Consider the following 20,692-nt stretch of genomic DNA (forward strand, 5'->3'; position numbering starts at 1 on the left):
TTTTAAATTTATTAGGATTAGTTATAAAAAGGGAAAGAGGCCATCAGATTGAAACACTACATATTTTACTAGAATCCTTATTTTCTTCTCTGAACCATGAGCAACTAATCCTCCATTATTAAGGTTAGGAGCTCTGTCTATTGTATGGATTGATTCATTTGCTCTTTCTAATTTTATTCATGTATGGATTTATAATTTAAGAATTATTTTTGCTCTTTATTTTATGAATTTGGGTGGAACGAAAGTATGACCCTCTTTCTATTTGAGTTCTTGTAAAACTTGGAAAGCTCTTTACTTGAACAACAGGTTGAAAATAATTTCTCCTAAATTTTAATTATTTGGATTTAACAGGATACGTGACATATAATCCCCTTATTTTTGGGTAATTAGAATTTTTGTGGCATATAAACTAGAAATTGATTATCACCCTCTAATTGGAATTAATTGACCAAGAAATTTGCAGTTAATGAATTTTAGAGGAGACTAGGAAGGTCTAAGGAATTAGGGTCTAGTCACGTACAGTTTGCCATAAATTAAATCCTGCATAATTAAATTAGTTAGAAAGAAAAGTTAATCTGAAAAAATAGATAACTCTGAAACCTTAACTATCTTCTCCATATTTTATTCCCAACTCATTATTACTTGCTTTCTAAAATTCTTAATTTACTGTTTAATGCTCTTTGAATACCAAAACACTCTTTTCTGCTTGTCTAACTAAGCCAATCAATCAATCATCGTTGCTTGATCCATCAATCCTCATGGGATCGACCCTTACTCACGTAAGGTATTACTTGGTACGACCTGGTGCACTTGCCAGTTAGTTTGTGATGTTAAATCACCGCACCAGGTTACGGTAATTTTTTACCGATTAAATTTGTATTAGTTAAGTGAATTGATGTTGTGATTAATTATTGATTGAGTTTATGTTGAATTTTTGTGATATATTAATGAATTGTGGAATTCATGGTTTGGCCATGATGAGGCTAGTATGAACTGAATTATTTGATGAAATTGGGAGTTGGGATATTGTTGAGAAATGTTAGAAATTGATGAGATTCAATGGTCGAGAGATTAACTGAGAAACGGTGAAAAATCGATAAGCGTAAAGCTTGAAAATGGAATAAAAATGATATATATTTTTAAATAGAATTCAATAAAGGATTTTTGGGTTCAAAGGGCTATTATTATTATCATTATAATATTATTATTTTGAGAATAAAATTGTATTTTGATCAAAGTTGAGATTGATTTTGTAAATTATAAATTTCAAGGTTTGAGTAAAAAGTAAAAGTTCCAGAGTAAATTGGATATTTTATAAGAGTTCAGTGTTATTTCTAAAAAATATGAAATTAAATTAGTAATTTTTCTAAATATGAAATTAAAAATAGTAATTTTATAAAATATTAGATTAAAAAGTAAAATATTTAAAAAACTTTAAGTTAGAATATAATTCCTAAAATCTTCAAGAATAGGACGTTAATAAATAGGATTTGATATAAAAATAATAATGCTGACATTCTTTTATTATTAATCCTCGCTTACTTGTATCAATATAATATAATAGTATTTTATTTTAAAGATATTATTTCATTTATGATATAATAAAAGGATAAGCATAAAACTATCCTAAAAGCTTTAGAAAGACAAATCTATATTAAGAATATTTGATTCTCTTTCATAAGACACTTATGGAAAGGCGAGAGAATAATGCAAAGATAATTTATATTGTCGAATGATAAGAAAGAAAAGAAGAAAAAAGAAAAGAAAAGAAAACGGTTAAAGAAATATATACCATAGTAAAGTACAGAGAAATTACTAAAAGAATCTAAAGAACCTCTGCCATAGGAGAGCAGAGAATAAAAAACAAAAGAATATATTAATTAAAGGGATCTCTACCATAGGAGAACAGAGAGCAAAGACTAAAAGATCTAATGAACCTCTGCCACAGGAGAGCAGAGCACAAAAATAAAAGAGAATGTATTAATTAAAGAGATCTTTGTCACAGGAGAGTAGATGGCAAAGATAAAAAGACTTTAAAATACTATCTATCACATGAGATCAAATGTAACCTTATTTGGACCTTAGTGCCAAATGTATAGTGGAGACTCCCACACATTGAGAACTATTTTCTAGATGTAAGTATATTACAATACATTTTAAAGTCACATTGTATGCGGCTTGGCCGTAAGACTTATATGCACACTGCATGCATTTGGAAAGCCATATCTAGGACTTATGTCCTGGTAATGTGGGGAGCGGGTAGGCAACCGACACATAAGCTCATGCCCTGCATAGAACTAGACATGCATCATGCTTGTTTGCGCATATCTCTGTACTGTGTAATACTGTGATTGTGCGTGTATTGTATGATTGATTGACTTCTGTGTTCTTTTATTATTTATGTTTGTATGTGTCCTGTTGTTAGTTGCGGTTTGCTAATAATAGTAAAATGAATTTAACTTCTAAAACATGACCCTACTAAGGACTCCCCAGTTCTTACTCCTCTTCCTCCCACCCTACAGACAGAAACAAGAGTTCTCTTCCTTGACATACCAGCAAATTCTGCTTATGAGGACCTCGCTTAAGTAGCCATCTGAGTTAGGGTGGACTTGGTGCCCATCTGCATATATATACTCTACGACCCGTCAAACAGAAAGACTACGTAGTTGTTGCTATTTTGGAGACATCCTATTTAGCCACACTTGAAGACCTAGAGTGTCTTTCCCTTACTTTTGTGACCTTAGAGGGGATTAGGCTTATAGAGAGAATTAGGCTAGCCTGGATTCCAATTTAGAGGCTTTTGAATAGGCCAAGACCTAGGATATATATATATATATATATATATATATAGTCTGGAATGTTCTGAATGGATCCTATATGAAGTTGACGATTTATCACCGTATACTTGGTTTCTTATATATATTTGTGAGATACTTATGAATATTTCTATATTATCTTATGACTGATATGTGTTGACTTGATGTTTTGTTAAAAAGAAATAAATTTTTGTATAATTGTCAATGCGTTAACTGCGATCAGGCTCATATTTATTAAATAATAGATAATAATGAGGAAGGTAAGTTAGTAGCACTTAGTTTTCAGAATGATTTAGACATACTGAAAATTGGGTCGTTACAGTTACACTATTTTTATTAATGATATTAATATTTAATTTTATTAATAATTTATTAGTAGTAGTAGTAGTGTTGTTGGCTATTGTTATAACTAACGGCTTTAGTTAGTTATTATTATTTTTGTTAACATGTAACAGTAAAGAACACATTGTTGTTGTTGTTGGTAGGTCTTATTTTAATAATTATCATTAATTTTATTATTATTATCTCTTTCAAGATTCTAGAGTAAGTGACTTGAGAAAGTTATATGCTCCAGAGCCATATGATCAAAGAGTTGAGCCCTATCTAAAGTTTGTTGGTTTCTGTAACGTGTCGTAAATCCGGAAAATTCTAGGACAAACAGCGACGGTAAATACTCTAATAGAGAGGTTGAATCTCGTAACTCATACATTCCATCTTCCTATAGATAAGTGTACTATCACTTTAGAGGATGTAGTTATAATTCTCAGAATTCAAGCAGACGGCCTATCGGTTAGAGGAGCAATCATGAGTGATCACAGAGCCTTACAACAAGAATGCTTAATGAACTTCAGAGTTGCACCTAGAGCAAGTAATTGGAGAGGAAGTTTTATTAAGTAATTACAGTGTTAAACATAGTATAATGTTGACTGATCAAGTTGCCATAGAGCATTATAACAGGTGTCACATCATATCTTTGTTTAGTACCACTTTATTTGCTAACAAGTTTGGTGCGTGAGTTCATTGAAAATTTCTGTCGTTGCTTCGTAATATTCCTGGATCTGAAATTATAGTTGGGGTTCGACATGTCTTGTCCTTTTTTACAGGTCTCTATGTAGGGCTTCACAATATGATAGCAAGGACTTGGATGCCCCCTTAGTACTGTGTACCAACAACTGGCTCACTCCCTGCTACTAATACTGTGCATCTTCCTTCAGCATGTAAGTGGCGAACTCCACTTGTTGTCCTTCAGGGACATGTTGCACCTGCAGAGCTTGTTCCATGGAGCAAAACCAATTATCTACCCCGGTCGGGTTGGTGGTTCCAAAGAAATTAGGCATATTAACTTTAAGGAAAGATGCCAAAGTCATTGGCCTATCCCCCTCGAGTATGCTATTTCCGATCCGTTTCCATTTCCATGGCCATTCCCATTACCTTCCCCTGCTGTCATTCCATTCTTTCCACCGCTCTGTTGGTTGCAGTGATGGAATCGCACACAACTACAGCCATTATGTTCATAGATTCTAACAAGGCGTCCAAGTCAAATGCCAGCTCGAAACTCGGACTCGATTGACGGGAGCAACATTGAGGTCCTGTTAATACCAAACGATCAACGTTAAGGTGATCATTCTTAACATATTCCAATTTAAGTTCTAACATTACCAAAATGTATGCTCAAAGGCAATCATGCAATTACATCATCAAAGATATCCTAGTGGCATGATAAAAAAGGCAGAGTATGCAGTGAAGCATAATCAGTCTATTTCTTAAGCTCTACTAAGGATGAACTGCTCTAATACCAAATTGTAACGACCCAACTTCTAGCCTATCATGACCAAGGCTAGCAGCTAAGCGCTACTATTTAGCTGACTTTACGGAGTCTAGACCATATATTAAGTATATACATATGAGCCAGTAGCATTATTTGAGAATCGCGTATCTAGTCGAGTATATAGGAATAATTGTAAGTTAAGCAAATAATAGCATACATGAAATGCATGTAGGCTTAGTTTATCATATAACCCAAGTTCATACTTAGCTGCTTATTATAATACGTACATACTCCATTATTTATACTTACAGGCCCTAACTCACAAGAGCCACCCTAGTCTGGTACCCGATCTACTTGTTAAATAAATAAAAAATATCTAGCTCTCTAAAAGTCTATCCAGAGCTAGGGCAAGGACTACTACTACCACTACTGAAACTGTATATCCGGAAGTTGCTGACATATTATGCTAAAACGAGGGAGTCACTCTGACGTGCCCGTGATATTACTGCTGCTTGCATCTTCAGTGGAGTCCTCCTCCTCAGTCTCAAAAGAACTAGAGTACAGGTCCGCCATCATCTGATCGATCCACGCCTCTGAGCTATACTCTGATGAAGGTGCAGACCTAGGGCTTTCGAGAACCCCTGGCCCATTGAACCTTGGCTCAGCTGCAGGGGATGGTGGTGGAGCGTCGGGCATAGGTATATCGAGAACCACTTGATCCTCTTCGGGGTTGAACCATGGTGGGTACTAGGGTATGTCAATGACCGGAGACTTCGGTATTGGCTCTGCCATGTTCAAAGGACAAGGCGGAAAAGGAAACTGGCCTCATTCGGGGTGAAGCTCGGATAGCAGTGTATCATAGGGCAAGTCAGAGTCATACTCTTGGCTAAGCAGAGGGTGAGAAAAACGATGGTCGGGAAGGTAGTAGGTGTGTGTACGCGGACTACCCCAAAACACTGCGCTCCCCGTTGCGGGATCCACATAGCTGTCATACGCCAGGTACTCAAAGAAGATCCACGTAGCTGTCATACTCTATATTCTTCTTCTTTCAATTAGCGTAAAAAGATAAAATCCAACCCTATTGAATCTATCAATTTACACAGTAAAAAATTCAAAAACAAAAAATAAAAAAATTAGCAAATATCATTTTTTTACCGTCCTTCAGCAACCGAGAAAGGATTAGGCGACAAAAAAAGAGTAAAAGACAAAAAGAAAGAAAAAAAAGTATAAAAAATATGTCCATTTTTATTATTTTGCATAATATTATAGTCTCATCCATATATATTCAAACATAATAATATTAAACATTATATTAATATTTTATATATTATATCCAAATATAATACATAAAAAATAAATTTTAGTATTTCTATTTTATTTTCTTTATGTCACTAATAACTCAGTATCATATTCTATCATGTGCATAAAATAAACGTAGCCTATTGGACAATTATTTGCAGTATAAAGCATCATGATAAAGATCTCATTTGCGTTATTATGGGTAGAATCTTTATATTCCTTATTCATTGAGAGCAACAATTTCGAATTAATTAACTAATAATTTCGGACAATAATTGCTTTCAGGTTGTGTTACTTCAACTAGCTTCTTTATAATTCCATATTTTCATGTATGATGAGAATGGCATAGTGATGTTGAAGAAGAGCAAAAGGGAGAATACAAAATTTGCTTGTTATGGATTCAATTGCAACAGAATCACTGAAATGCCACACACAAGAAAGAAAGAAGAATCTCGACATCATGAAAAGGTCAATGCTTAAGAATATATATGTTTTTGTCTTTTGGACCATTATGTTTGCATTTTTTCTTTCGCGAATAATAATTTCTCCTCATCCTCCTTTTATATGGTTATGTATCCTGAAAAAAAAATTGAAACTTTGCTGGCCAAAATGACAATTTGATTTTTTTTTTTTCATTTAATCCTATCATCATATATTATATTCAGTAATCAGTACCCACTTATTGCATGTTCTTCTTGTCATCTATATTTTGTCAATCAAGTCAACATGGTTATGTGTTGAGTTGATTTTTTCTTTTTATTTATTTTGAGATCCTCAACGTCAGCAAAAAATAAATAGGTGTCAACATCTATCAATAAATATAAACAATATTATGCGTTAGAAAGATAAGAGAGAGTAGTGAAAAAAAGGTCTATTTGTATTGAAGTGATATAAAATAATATAATATAAAAAAAATATTAATAAATATTAAAAAATTAAAATAATAAAAATATAATATTTTATAATAAATATTCAGATATATTAAATAATTTTAATAAAAACTAATTAATTATAATATATTCTAACATTAGACAGATAAGAGTGATTATAAGTGAATTACATAATTTTGAGTTTGACTCATGGAGGAAGACCCGGCCCTATCTAACTATGCTCTTGATACTAAATTTTTGAACGATCGCTAAGTTGAAGAAAATACTAATTATTAAGAGGTCATGAATTAGAAACTTATTATATACGACCACTAATAAGAATAGAGTAAATCAACTGGAGAATAATCAAATAAGTTAAGAAGAGATTCCGAACAGAAAAACTATAGGCGAATTATGTTTTTTTTTTTTTGGTCTCTATATAATAGGTCAACTATCATCTGGTAAAATTTTAACCTGAGAGTGTGGATCAATTTTATTCGGCAAGTTAAACGGGTTCAAGCCATAAAACTTGTAAACTGAACGAAGTGACATATTTTTAAATAGTAATATTTCATGATCAATAATTTATATTTATTAGAATTTGTAATTTATATACAAAAAATATATTATTTGTATTTATATTTATCAGAATTTATACGTATGAATTAATACAATTTGTACTCATATTTATTAAAATTTATATATATTAATTAATAAAATTTATTTATTAAAAATAATTTTATATTTATATTGACTAAATACTAGCTAAAATTATAAAAATTATTGGCCTCCTAAAATTTTTTATTTTTTAAAGTATATCTTCTCTTTTTTTGTTCTTTACTTATTCATTAATTTATGCTTTTTATACTATATTTTTTAAATTTTTAAGTGTTGAACAATCTCATTTATCATGCTAATTTTGTTTGAACAATCTCATTTATCATGCTAATTTTGTTATGTACACTAAAGAAAAGAATGATCATATTCTTTTTCTTTTTGGACGTGGAAAGTAATTGTATTTATTATTTCAAATTTTATCAATTGTAGGCCTATCCGTGTTAATTGGATTGGTCCACTTTAATAACTCTAAATACCAAATCAATTACATGTTTACATATATTTTATACATGTTAAAAAATTAAAATATACATAGAGATATATTTTGCTTTTTGTTATTGAGCATGATCTATTAATAAATCAATATGCTTTATTTCTATTAAACATTTATTTGAAACATCTATTTCGTTTGACTAAACATTTAAGTTTTGGAAAAATTAAATATATTTTTAATTTGTTTCATCTAGTGGTGTTGTCATTTGCCATTTTTTCTTTTAATTTCTTTTATCAAGGAAGATATGCATGACAACCAAATTAAAAATGATATGTTGCTGAAAGCATCAAATCAATATAGTCACTAGCATTACATAATCAAGCGTAGAGATTCAAATAAGATCCTTTTTCCTTTCAATTTTTCATGTGATGAAGATTACCCCCAACAACAAAACCCAAAAATTTGATAACCTGTTATTCTAAGAGAGATTTTAGTACACATATGCAGGAAGATACGGATCATTAAGCATATAGGTATTTTAAGAAATTTAATATTTATTTTGAAATATAACAACAAAAGCATTCAACAAGCACAGTTTTTTTTTTTTTAAATTACCAAAAATAAAACAAAATGTTTGTATTTTTGAGAAACACAAATACCTTTTTAAAATTTTTTCAAATCAAACCTAAGACAATTTTAATTTTAATCATGTCTTGTCTCTGATAGTCTCTATTTCGGTATAACCAAATATGTTTTTAATTTGTTTTATACTATGTATATAAGCCAGTGAATATAACTAGCTAAATGTAACCTAAAAGACTCCAACTGATATTTTTTAATCAAAATATTATGTATATATAAAAAATTAGTTATTAAATCAGTTATAATATATTTTTGTATAATTATATGTATTATTTAATTTATTTTAAATATAATATTTTATATTTTAATATGTATTCTATAGGATGAATACTTTGATAATTTTTATTTTATATGTGCTACGGATATTTTTATTCCTTTTTTTTTTCTATTATACTAGAATAAAATGTTACATGCGCTCCAAAAATAGTTACCAAATTCGTTATTATGTATTTATATATAAATACACATGTATTATGGATAATATTAGTAGGTCTGCAAAATTTATTATTTTTTATCAATAGATAGCCAACAATATAAAAAATATTGGCTAAAATTATTTTTGTTGGGTTGATGTATTAAAAATATTGGGACTATGGAATAAAAGTATTGGCCAATATAAAATAAAATTATTAGTTCTTGAGTCTTTTTCTATATATTATTTTATTTATTTTTAATATGTATTTTATATTTTAATATTTTATATAAATAATTAATTTGATAGTTATTTTTTTTTCAGATTATAGGTCTTTTGACCGCATAAATGCGTCTTTAATTTATTCTTAATTGGATTTGATACCTTATTAGATAGTTATTGACTAATTATATTTCTTTTTTGACTATTGAGTAATCATATTATTATTATTACGAGGGAGAATTATTATAGAGTGAAATAAAAAAATAATATTGTTTTAGAAAACTTGACATAATTAAAGAAAGGTAAACAAGAAGAAACAGAAATGAACTTTTTGGGGAATAATGATGGGGAGTCAAAAACCTAGCTACTACACATTTTATTATTATTTTATTATTAAATCCATTAAAATCCGAGAAATCTGATGATCCCTGAATCTATTTTCATTTTCCACTCAAAATATTAGTACTAGCTACCACATACCATATATAGCTTGCAATAACCATAACCTGGTCAATTCTCTCTCACTCACTGCATTCTCTGCTAAAAAGAAGGGAAAAAAGCGTAACTGCATTCTCTTCTCTCAATGCTTCTCAATTCTCATTATTTTTTTTAATTCATTTGTTTATGTTTTGCGAGAAAGTTATTTAATTTAATTTATTTGTTCTCTAATTAAATTAATAAAATATATTAGACAAGTAGCACTCTTTGTATGGCCATGTAGCTAGCAGGCCTGCATGATTTCATTTTTCACATAGACCTTATATTATATGATAACTATTATAATATATCTTTTTCTTTCTCTTTTCATATTATCTCATATGAAAGAACAAACATGTTGTGGTGATATATGTTTCTTTTGTAGCAGGCCGGCATAGAGTGAGAGAGACAAAGATATCTTGTTTTTGTGTTATCCGATGTCACATATATATTTATATTTTGGGGCAGACACATTAGATTAGATAGGTTGATTAAACAAAAGGTGTTTGTGTTTGTGCCTCAAAAGAAAGAATAATTTGGTGGTGGTGGTGTTTATTGCAGCAAAGGGAACAACAACAAGAACAAGAGCAACAAAGCAAGAAAGAAAGGCATAACAATAATGGAAGCAAAAGGTGAAGTGAGAAGGCTTCACATAATTTACTTTCTTAGTAACATAGGTGGTCGTCCAGATCATCCTCATCTCATTCGTGTTCTTCATCTTGCTCGTAATGGTGTTTATCTCAGAGGTACCTTCCTTTAGTTTTATTTATTGTTGAATGATTTCTTCTTTTATTATTTGATTCTAATTAATTCCAAATCTGTATTTGTTGAAAAAGACGTTAAGAGGTGGCTTGGGGAATTGAGAGGAAAAGACTTGCCAGAAGCATTTTCTTGGTCCTACAAGAGGTTGGTGCTTATCACACATACCCTCTCTATTTGTTTAGGTCCTTTATGTTTCTTCACTTATTCTCTTTTATGATTGTAATTTTAAAATGGATACATTCATAATGTATCTAAATATAATTTATAAGTAACTAATATTGAACAAAAAATGTACCAAGAGACTTGAATAATGTGTGTTTATGAAATGAATTTGTAACTAACAATAATAATTGAATGGCAGGAGGTACAAAAGCGGGTATGTGTGGCAGGACTTGTTGGATGACGACCTCATAACTCCCATTTCTGACAATGAATACGTCCTCAAAGGATCACAAATCCATCCAACCCCATTTGGTATGTACTTCAACATAATCAACTTTTCCCACATTTATTTATATTATTCATCTTAACATTTGGATGAAGGAGAACGAACTTGTTCGAGTATGGCCACCCATAATTTCTAAGCATGGAACATGTGCAGATCATATAGCCCTTTTCTAACTTTTTCCCCAATTTTGCAGAAAATTTTTCCCCTGATGGAAAGATAAAAAATAGTCATGTAATTGCGGATATAAAATCTCCGCAAGTACATGTTACAGAGGGAAAACAGCAGCCATCTCTAATAGAAGAAGAATCTAGAATTATTGGACGAGACAGGGAGTCCAAAATGGATACTCCTACGAAAGTATCATCGGAGATCAGCCAGGACTCCTTGGTGTTTAGCTCCGAGAGGTCGTCCGTGACGACGGACGGATACGAATCTTGCAAGGCAGAAGAAGAGAAGAAAAAGCCTTCGGTGAGAAGCAACAAAGAATGCAGCATTGAAAAAGAACACGAGAAACCGGAGAATTGTGCATTGCCTTCTTTGTACCACAAACTTCTGAGTAAGAGTATTGGTAACAAAGAAGAACAGAACAAAACTGATACACCTGATTCTTCTTTTTCTACCTCCTCCTCTTCGTCGTCACAATCCTCCTTTAGCAAGCTTAGGAACAGTTCGAACCGAGTTTCGATGGCATTCCGGAACTGGATTTCTTGTGGGACAGTGGATACAAATGATGCAGCTCTAATAAGGATGGGAGATGCTAAGAAAATTGATTCAAATGAGACTAACTTACCAGAAAATAAAGCACAGATTTGTAAAGGAGACAAATTTGGAGGATCAGCCAGGTGTTTTAGAACTTCTTGGAATAATGATCAACAAGAAAACCAACATGGGGCCAGGTGAGTTATTTAATCAGCAAGATGAATATTTTAATTTCTAAATTATGAATTTAATTTTCATGTACTGTTATTATGGTAAAAAATAAAAAATTAACTTCACAAAAATCAAACCAATGCATGCTTACAATTGAATGATAATGTAAAATCATTTTATACTGTTACTGACCATGCATAACAACTAAACTAAAAAATTTAGAGAAAGTACGAGCAGTCAATGGAATATTTGTATAATGTATATAATGGAGGTTTATAGAGTATTAGAGATATAATCATTAGTGTTACCTTTTCTCATTAACTGAAACTTTTAGGATATCATGACATAGTATTAGAGCGCTATATCCAAAAGGTCAAGAGTATTCGGATGTTTATTATCCTTAGTACTCGGATGGTTATTCTAGATAGTATATGGGATGTTCATTTTATAACTCAATAGCCTATTGTATACATTGTACAAATAGTCCATTGTCTCCCTAACAGAATCCAAAAATTTATTCGTCATCTTTTATTATCACATTAACAAAATTATTGATTTAACAATTTACTATCTCAAAAGTTATATCAATATATACTTAAAATTGAATGATAAAGTAAAACTATTTTACACTAAGGCGTATAATAAACCTTAAACCATAATTAATCTGCTAAAGTATTATCGTCACAAATAAGATTGATATTTGGTTTATGGTGTTGATAGGTGTTAATAAGTCCCAAATCTTTGATCATTGCAAAAGAAATAATTGATTTTTCCACCTTTGCTACAGAAAAAGTTTTGATGGGGAGGAAACAAACAGAAGCAGGAGAAAGCTGGGTGACTTCTTAAATCAAACTCATCACAAACCACTTGGTGAACCAATTTGCTCGTAAGTGACTATTGGCAAACAAAAATACTTTATACATGAGTTATTTAAATTATTTTCAATATATATTTTCTATTTTGACATGTATTATATACGGTGCCTAATTTGGTTGCTGATTTTTTGTGCACACTTAGCATGATTGAATTACAAAATGCGCCAAGATGAGTAATTTAGAATAGAATGAGCAGTTGAAGTTATTGTATTTTAAATTCTATAGTGAAATGCTGAGACCATAAATAGAAGTTGATGATGCAGGCTATGTGGGAAGCCGTTCAAACCAGAGAAAATGTACAAACACATGAAGTCTTGTAAAGGAATCAAAGCATTGGGAACATCCACTGCAACAGCAGCACTTGCTGACAAGACACAGCTTCATAGATCATCAACTTCCAATCATATAAATTACCTTTTGACTAATTAGAAAGATGAAAATCCCTTTCACCCTCTAGAACCAACTTAGCATTTGGCTTTTATGTTTAGATGTAGCTCATCCTATTAGATATTCTTGTCTTTCTCTGCTAGTTCAAGTCAACGCCTGCTTCGAATGTGAGGCCTACTTGGGTCTATACCATCTTTATATAGCAAAGAGGTATATAATATAACGACTCCGTATATAAGACAAAATTATATTAATTTTTCATCCATAACTATTAAGCCATGAACATTAAGAGTTACGTTTGACAAACATTCTGCTTGGCAGAAGATGTTGCTAAAATGCTAAGCATCACCTGTTCTTTCAAATGAATGACCAGCAAAGCCAGAATCTAACAAACAAAAATGGCGGATTCAAAGAATGTCGAGAAAGACAAAATTTTGTAGAATTCCCACAAAATTGTGTCTGACCAGCGTAATTTTTGACACAACTTAATCAATAGCATACTTTTCTTTTAATTTTATTTTTGAAAATGAGACTATTAAGTATTTAAAGTTGCCTTTGAAATGGAGATTCAGAGTGAGAGACAAGATTAAGGGCTCATTTGAAAAGTTTTAAAAGTAATTTTTTTGAGCTTTTGACTTATAAAAAATAGTAGTATTAATGTTTGGTGCAATTTTTAAAATTAAATTGCAGATTTCTAAGAAATTATTTAGGAGCTTATAGAGAAGTTAAAAAAAATGACTTCTCTTATAATACTATTACTTTTTATCACATTTCTATAAAATAAACACTTTTAGAACTAAAAATCTAAACACAAAATAACTTATTTATAAACTACTTTTAATATAATCATTTATTGTTTAAGCTATTTTTTCAAAAGGAGTTTAATTAAACTGTTTACCCAAATTGGATCTAAATTAAGTCTCATATTGTGTTTGATGTAAAAAGTATTGGACTGAATTATGTTTCAGTATCATATTTGATTTAAAAAATATGGATACTGAAGGATAGATTTGAAATTTGAAAAGTTAAATGACAATATTTTTGAAAAGAAATATTAAAATTTTAGTTTCTATCTTTAAAAATTCTAGTCTCATATGCCTTCATTTTTTGAAAGTACTGAACTTGCGTTTGGTTGGTGGGCGTGTCTATCCAAGACACAGATACGGTGGTACACGTCTACTGTTTGGTTAGAGAGACACAAATTTTGAAAGACATAGGAAGACACAAAAGCACATAACGACACAAAATTTGTGTATGACACTAAGGGGTGGAACACAAATGTTGAGACATAAACATAATATTTTTTATTTTATTTTCCAAATATACTCTCATTTATCTTCTCCTTCCTCCCTCTCCTTTTCGCCCTTCCACTCCCAAAACACAGACACCTCTCATCTTTTCTTCTTGCCACAAAGGCCACCGCACTCTCCTCCTCTTTTCCTTCCATCCAAATCACTGTCGCATCTCCTTCCTTTCTTCCATCCAAATCACCGCTACCACTTTCCACCCTTCCTTCCTCCCTTTTATCGACGTGTTTCTAGATCTGCGCACCGTTCTTCCTTTCTATCTCTCAATTTGTCTTCGTCTACTCTTTTATTTGCAGATTCGTATTTTTCTGCCTCTCTTTTCTGTCACGATTTTCCTTTGCTTCTGCTTTTTTTTGTATAATTTAATTTTTTATTTGTTTGGATTTTAGTTAAATTTTGTTAAAATAATTTTGTATTGATTTTGTTGGATTGAATTTTTTTAATGATATTTGTTAGATTAAATTTGTTATTTAGTTTTAGATTGTCAATGGTGATTATTTGGTTGAGATGGTGGCTGATTGTTAATAGTGGTGGTTTGGTTGAGAAGGTGGCTGTGTAGTGGTGGCATTGGTAATAATTTGCAATAAGGGTAATATTAAAATTTTAACAAGACTGAGATTTGTGTATTCTATCTTGTACTAGATATCAAACAAGTTAAAAAATTGTGTTTTATTGTGTTTATGTCTTTATGTCTATGTTTTAAAGTATACACAAAACAAACATTGCCTGAAGGGACTGGAATTCTATGTCTTAGATTGAAATTTTAGTTCTAATCTTCGATTACCAAACACAATATTCAATCGCAATCTTGTTAATAGTATTGAGATGCCACATGACATGACACGTGCAGCATATTAGAATTTGTAAAAGTAATCAATTAGAAGAAAACTGAGTTAGTTACATCTAATTAGAAGTAGTTAGAGCTCACTCACTATAAGTACCAATACACTATAACAAACTAGTTAGTTCAACGAATACAACTCATTTTCCAGAAATCTCTCTCCTCTCTATCTCTCTCTCTCTCTTCATTCTTATTCTTCATCTTCAAGAGTCTGATACCTTCACATGGTATCAGAGCTCAACGATCCATCGAGAACACTGCGGCAACACTAAAAGCTCCAACGAGCTTCCTCAATCAAAATACGTTCGTTGTGTTTTCAGTCATTAAACTCAACAAGAACAACTACAAAACATAGAAGAAGCAAGCACTAGTGTGTATAAAGGTGCACAAGCTTCGAAGTCATATTGATCCAAGAAAAGTACATGTTAACTTTAGCTCAGAATTAGACAGACATAAAGAAATCAAAGCTACAAAGACTGGAAAGTATAAGATCAGTGCCTTGTGGCTTAGTTAACAACGACAATGGAGTCTAATTCAACTGTGTAATTGAGTACATTATGCATATCAGATCTGGAATGTGTTGAGTGAATACTTTGAATCTAGAGTCAAATTGAGGATTAAGCAGTTCAAAACCCAGTTAAAGACACTCAAGAAGCATGGTTCTATAATAACTGATTACATGGCGAAGATCAATCAAGTTGTTGACGCACTTAGTGCACTTGGAGCTCCACTGACCAAAGACGAGTATATTGAAGTTGCACTAAAAGGACTTAGCGAAGAATACAATGTTTTCATCACCATTGGAAAAGCAAGGAATGAAGAGACGTCAGAAAGTGAGTTTGAATCTCAATTGCTTGCTCAAAAATAATTAATTGACAGATTTAAAAGGATGGAGCTAGGACTAGTGCCGGAAAACATTGCTCAAAGTGAAGATACTCCAAAAAGGTTTCAAGGAAGAGGGTTCAATAACTACAGAGGAGATTTTCGAGGCTCAAGAGGCAAAGGCTATTTCAGAGGCACATCAAGGTCATCATGGTGGCAGGACAGTAGGCCACAATGCCAACTATGTGGAAAACTTGGCCATACAATAGTGTAGTGTTTTCATAGGTTTAACCAAGAGTTCACGAATCCACAAATGCAACCCCTCAATGCAACGCAACCACCCTCAGCACATTCCACAATAGTATAAGCTCTCAAAACTTTCAACAAAGATTCCAAGAAGTGAAGATTCGGACTCCTGCACCACCCAATCCTCAAGCATTCCTTACACTACCCTCAACTCTCCCAAACATAGCTTGGTATCCTGATTTGGGTGCATCTCATCACATCATATTTGACAAAAGAAACCTCATCACATGATCTGATTATGATGGCACTAAACAAGTGTTTGGAGGTAATGGCCAAGGTATGAATATTGAACACAATGGAAGTTCATTCATGCATGCATTTTTATTTAATAGACCTTTCAAATTACAAAACCTATTACACGTACCCAATATATCCAAAAATTTAGTGATTGTAGCTAAATTTGTCTTAGACAACTATGTATATTTTGAGTTCTTAGACAACTGTGTATATTTTGAGTTCTGGTCTTACCTGTGTAATATCAAATGTCAGATCTCCAAAAAGATCTTCCTTCAAGGATTGCTTAAAGAAAGACTTTACAAGTTTGAAGGGATCGAAATTAGCCCAAAAACAAAGTTTGTACCTGTTAATCCTACTTGTTTCAATGCAAACATTGTTGAAAACTCCAAAAATAAGCATGTGCAAGCCACTGCCAATGCGAGTTCAGTATTGAATAATAAAGAGAGAGCTGCTGCTCCCTCTCACCTATCCAAATTGAATTTTAATTCAACAATAAATAAAGTTGTCATAAGTCCAATTTTCATTTGTAATTCTACATCTCAAGTGTCTGTAAATACCTTAGTGAGTCCTGTTTCAAATGCAGAAGCCTATGTCACTTGTAAAAGGGTCAATGGTACAAGCCAATTATGGCATAGAAAATTAAGACATCCATCTGATAAGATGGTAACTCTAGTGATGAATTAATGTAATGCTTCAAGTTCTGATAATTCAATGAATAAAATTAGCTATGATTCCTCATTATACAAAGCTTTCTGTATTAGTAAAATTCACCAACTACCTCATCTTGAGTCTTATTCTAACTATGTACGTTTAGACCTTATATTTTCTGACATTTGGGGGTCAGCACTCTTATATCGCAGATCAGGTTGCAAGTACTATATCTGCTTTATTGATGCAAGCACAAGGTATACCTACACATACCTACTCAGGACCAAAAGCCAAATATTTGAAGCATTTCAGCAATACAAGTCAGCAATTGAACTCAAGACTAGGCTAAAAATCAAAAGTTTACACACAGATAAGGTGGAGAATATTTGTCCACAACATTCAAGCAGTTTTTGGTAACAAATGGCATTCAATACAGACTTACATGTCCCTATGCCCATAAGCAAAATGGCTTAGTGGAAAGAAAACACAGGTATATCACAGAAACCTTACTCACATTGCTAGCCCAAGCTAACCTTTCTTTAAACTTTTGGCATGAATCAACCTTCACTGCCACTTACCTCATTAATAGACTATCCACCCAAACTCTTAACAACAAAACACCTCTTGAAGCCCTCACCAACACAAAATCAGACTACACTATCCTACAACCCTTTGGATGCACATGTTACCTGCTTCTCAAACCTTACAATGCACATAAGTTTGATCATAAATCCCAAAACTTTATTTTCATAGACTATGCCCCCAACCACAGAGGTTACAAATGCCTCCTCCAAGTGAAAAAGAAATCATTTCAAGAAATGTCCTCTTTAATGAGTATAAATTTTCTTATAACCAACTCTTTATGAATCAATCAAGCCAACCCTCCTTCACACCTCACCTTCCACCTTTACACCTCCCTTACCAAATCTTCTACCTCAAACCAACCTCAATTCCACACCTGAATCTAACATTATCCAACCTCCAACCACCATCTTGCCCAACCAGCCCACCCCATCTTCCTTATGAAGGTCATTAGCAAGTTTTCCAACATAACCTCTCACCTCAGCAGCAAGCACTTCTAGTCATTATAATGTCTCAGCCATCCAATCAATATTAGATTCTTCAATTCGAAGCAACATCTCCACTCCTAATGCAATAGCACCCCAAGTGACACCAACCCATTACCCTATATCTTCTCCCCAACCACACCATCATGCATTGAATACATTGAATGACACTTCTAATGCACTCAATTATATATTTGAACCGTTATCTACTTCATCTTTTTCTTTGTCTATTAACCATGATTCTGATGCCATTGCTACTGATTCTTCTTCCGTTGAAACTCCTTTAGCTACAGATGTACCTGAGCAAGCCCCAACTGAGATAGTTTCCCTTGCACTATCAGCAGCTATCACAAATCACCATCCCATGCAAACAAGGAGCAAGTCAGGCATCTTCAAGCCGAAAACTTATGCAGCAGTACTCAAAGGGGCTAATATTGATCTCTCCCAATGCGTCCCTCAAACAGTTGAACAAGCACTGACCAGGGAGCATTGGAAGCAGGTAATAGAAGAAGAATATGAGACTCTCATGAGGAATCACACGTGAACACTAGTGCCAAACCCACCCCCAAGCACAGCCCCTAACATTGGCAACAAGTGGGTCTTTCGAATCAAGAAGCATCCAAATGGTATAATTTAAAAGTACAAAGCACGGCTTGTGGCAAAGGAATTTCATCAAAAAGAGACATCAACTATGATCAGGTGTTCATCTCGATGGTCAGATGTCCCACTGTTAAAGTAATGCTGAGTTTGGCACTAGCAAAGTGATGGAAAATTTGACAGTTTGACTTCAGCAACACCTTCTTAAATGGCGACCTCGAAGAAACTGTCTTCATGACTCAACCAGAAGGCTTCATCTCCACCCACACTCCTCACCATGTTTGCAAGCTCCAAAGATCATTATATGGGTAGAGCCTAGTTCACCAAGCTGAAACTCACTCTCAACAAGTTTGGCTTCGACAACACCAGATCAGACACGTCATTCTTCACCAATTCACACCTGCATCAGCAACTTATGTTCTCGTATACGTATATGACATTCTAGTCACGAAAAACTCTCAAGAATAAATCACAGCCTTAGTCAACTAGTTACATGCAATATTTTCATTAAAAGACTTGGGGAAAATGAACTTCTTTTGGGGGATTAAGGCAGTAAGGAACACAACCAAGTAATGATCCTATGCCAAACAAAATATATAAAAAAAACTCTTAGTTAAAGCAGGGATGCAAGAAGCTAAAGAAAAACTCTCAGCACAAAAAGGAGAATTGTTTCAAAATCTAGCACAATATAGATCAGTTGTTGGAGGACTCCAGTATGCAACAATCACAAGGCCAAAGATCTCTTATGCAGTAAACAAAGTATTGAAATTCATGCACCAAGACAGGTGATGAGCGGATAATTTATACGCTTTTTGGCATTGTTTTTAGTATGTTTTTAGTAGTTTTAGTTGAGTTCTTAGTATATTTTTATTAGTTTTTAAGTAAAATTCACTTTTCTGGACTTTACTATGAGTTTGTGTGTTTTTCTGTGATTTCAGGTATTTTCTGGCTGAAATTGAGGGATCCGAGCTAAAATCTGATCCAGAGACTCAAAAGGACTGCAGATGCTATTGGATTCTGACCTCCCTGCACTCGAAGTGAATTTTCTGGAGCTACAGAAGCCCAATTGGCGCGCTCTCAACGGCGTTGGAAAGTAGACATCCTGGGCTTTCCAGCAATATATGATAGTCCATACTTTGCCCAAGATTGGATGGCCCAAACCGGCGTTCAAAGTCACCTACAGAAATTCCAGCGTTAAACGCCGGAACTGGCACCTAAATGGGAGTTAAACGCCCAAACTGGCATAAAAGCTGGCGTTTAACTCCAAGAAGAGTCTCTACACGAAAATGCTTCATTGCTCAGCCCAAGCACACACCAAGTGGGCCCGGAAGTGGATTTTTATGTCATTTACTCATCTCTGTACACCCTAGACTACTAGTTTTCTATATATAGGACATTTTACTATTGTATTTTCATCTTGGTTCTTCTGGTTCCCTCTCTGGGGCCGAAACCAATGATCAACCTTGTTCTTATGTATTTTCAACGGTGGAGTTTCTACACACCATAGATTAAGGTGTGGAGCTCTGCTGTACCTCGAGTATTAATGCAATTACTATTGTTCTTCTATTCAATTCCGCTTGTTCTTTGTCCAAGATATCACTTGTTCTTCAACTTGATGAAGGTGATGATTGACACTCATCATCATTCTCACTTATGAACAAAGTGACTGACAACCACTCTTGTTCTACAAAGCAACAAGGCTCTAGTGAATATCTCTTGGATTCTTTAACCGGAATCTTCGTGGTATAGGCAAGAACTGATGGCGGCATTCAAGAGAATCCGGAAGGTCTAACCTTGTCTGTGGTATTCTGAGTAGGATTCAATGATTGAATGACTGTGACGTGCTTCAAACTCCTAGCAGGCGGGGCGTTAGTGACAGACGCAAAAGGATCAATGGATTTTATTCCGGCCTGACCAAGAACCGACAGCTGAATTCTGCTATGCTGTGACAGAGCATATGCAATCGCTT

At 33.1% G+C, this 20,692-nt stretch overlaps 1 protein-coding gene across 2 annotated transcripts; it reads left to right on the forward strand.

Annotated features, from left to right (window-relative positions):
• The first annotated feature begins 9,983 nt into the window (after positions 1 to 9,983).
• Positions 9,984 to 13,170, forward strand: LOC130941922 (protein SOSEKI 1). Of its 2 annotated transcripts, none has more exons than XM_057870563.1 (6): positions 9,984 to 10,302; positions 10,393 to 10,462; positions 10,680 to 10,792; positions 10,960 to 11,662; positions 12,424 to 12,522; positions 12,760 to 12,864. In XM_057870563.1, exons 1-6 carry the CDS (start codon positions 10,176 to 10,178, stop codon positions 12,764 to 12,766), a joined length of 1,119 nt encoding a protein of 372 aa, XP_057726546.1. In that variant the 5' UTR covers positions 9,984 to 10,175; the 3' UTR covers positions 12,767 to 12,864. The 2 variants fall into 2 exon arrangements, with proteins under 2 accessions (XP_057726546.1, XP_057726545.1); XM_057870562.1 differs by having other exon boundaries at positions 9,985 to 10,302; positions 12,775 to 13,170.
• Positions 13,171 to 20,692: the final 7,522 nt, after the last annotated feature.

This window comes from Arachis stenosperma, chromosome 7, assembly GCF_014773155.1.
Source record: "Arachis stenosperma cultivar V10309 chromosome 7, arast.V10309.gnm1.PFL2, whole genome shotgun sequence".
Classification (NCBI taxonomy): Eukaryota; Viridiplantae; Streptophyta; class Magnoliopsida; order Fabales; family Fabaceae; genus Arachis; species Arachis stenosperma.

Coding starts and splice junctions, on each gene's coding strand:
- LOC130941922 (XM_057870562.1), top strand. CDS start 10,176: ATGGAAGCAAAAGGTGAAGTGAGAAGGCTTCACATAATTTACTTTCTT. Junction 10,463..10,679: donor TTTTCTTGGTCCTACAAGAG/GTTGGTGCTTAT, acceptor ATTGAATGGCAG/GAGGTACAAAAGCGGGTATG. Junction 10,793..10,959: donor AATCCATCCAACCCCATTTG/GTATGTACTTCA, acceptor CCAATTTTGCAG/AAAATTTTTCCCCTGATGGA.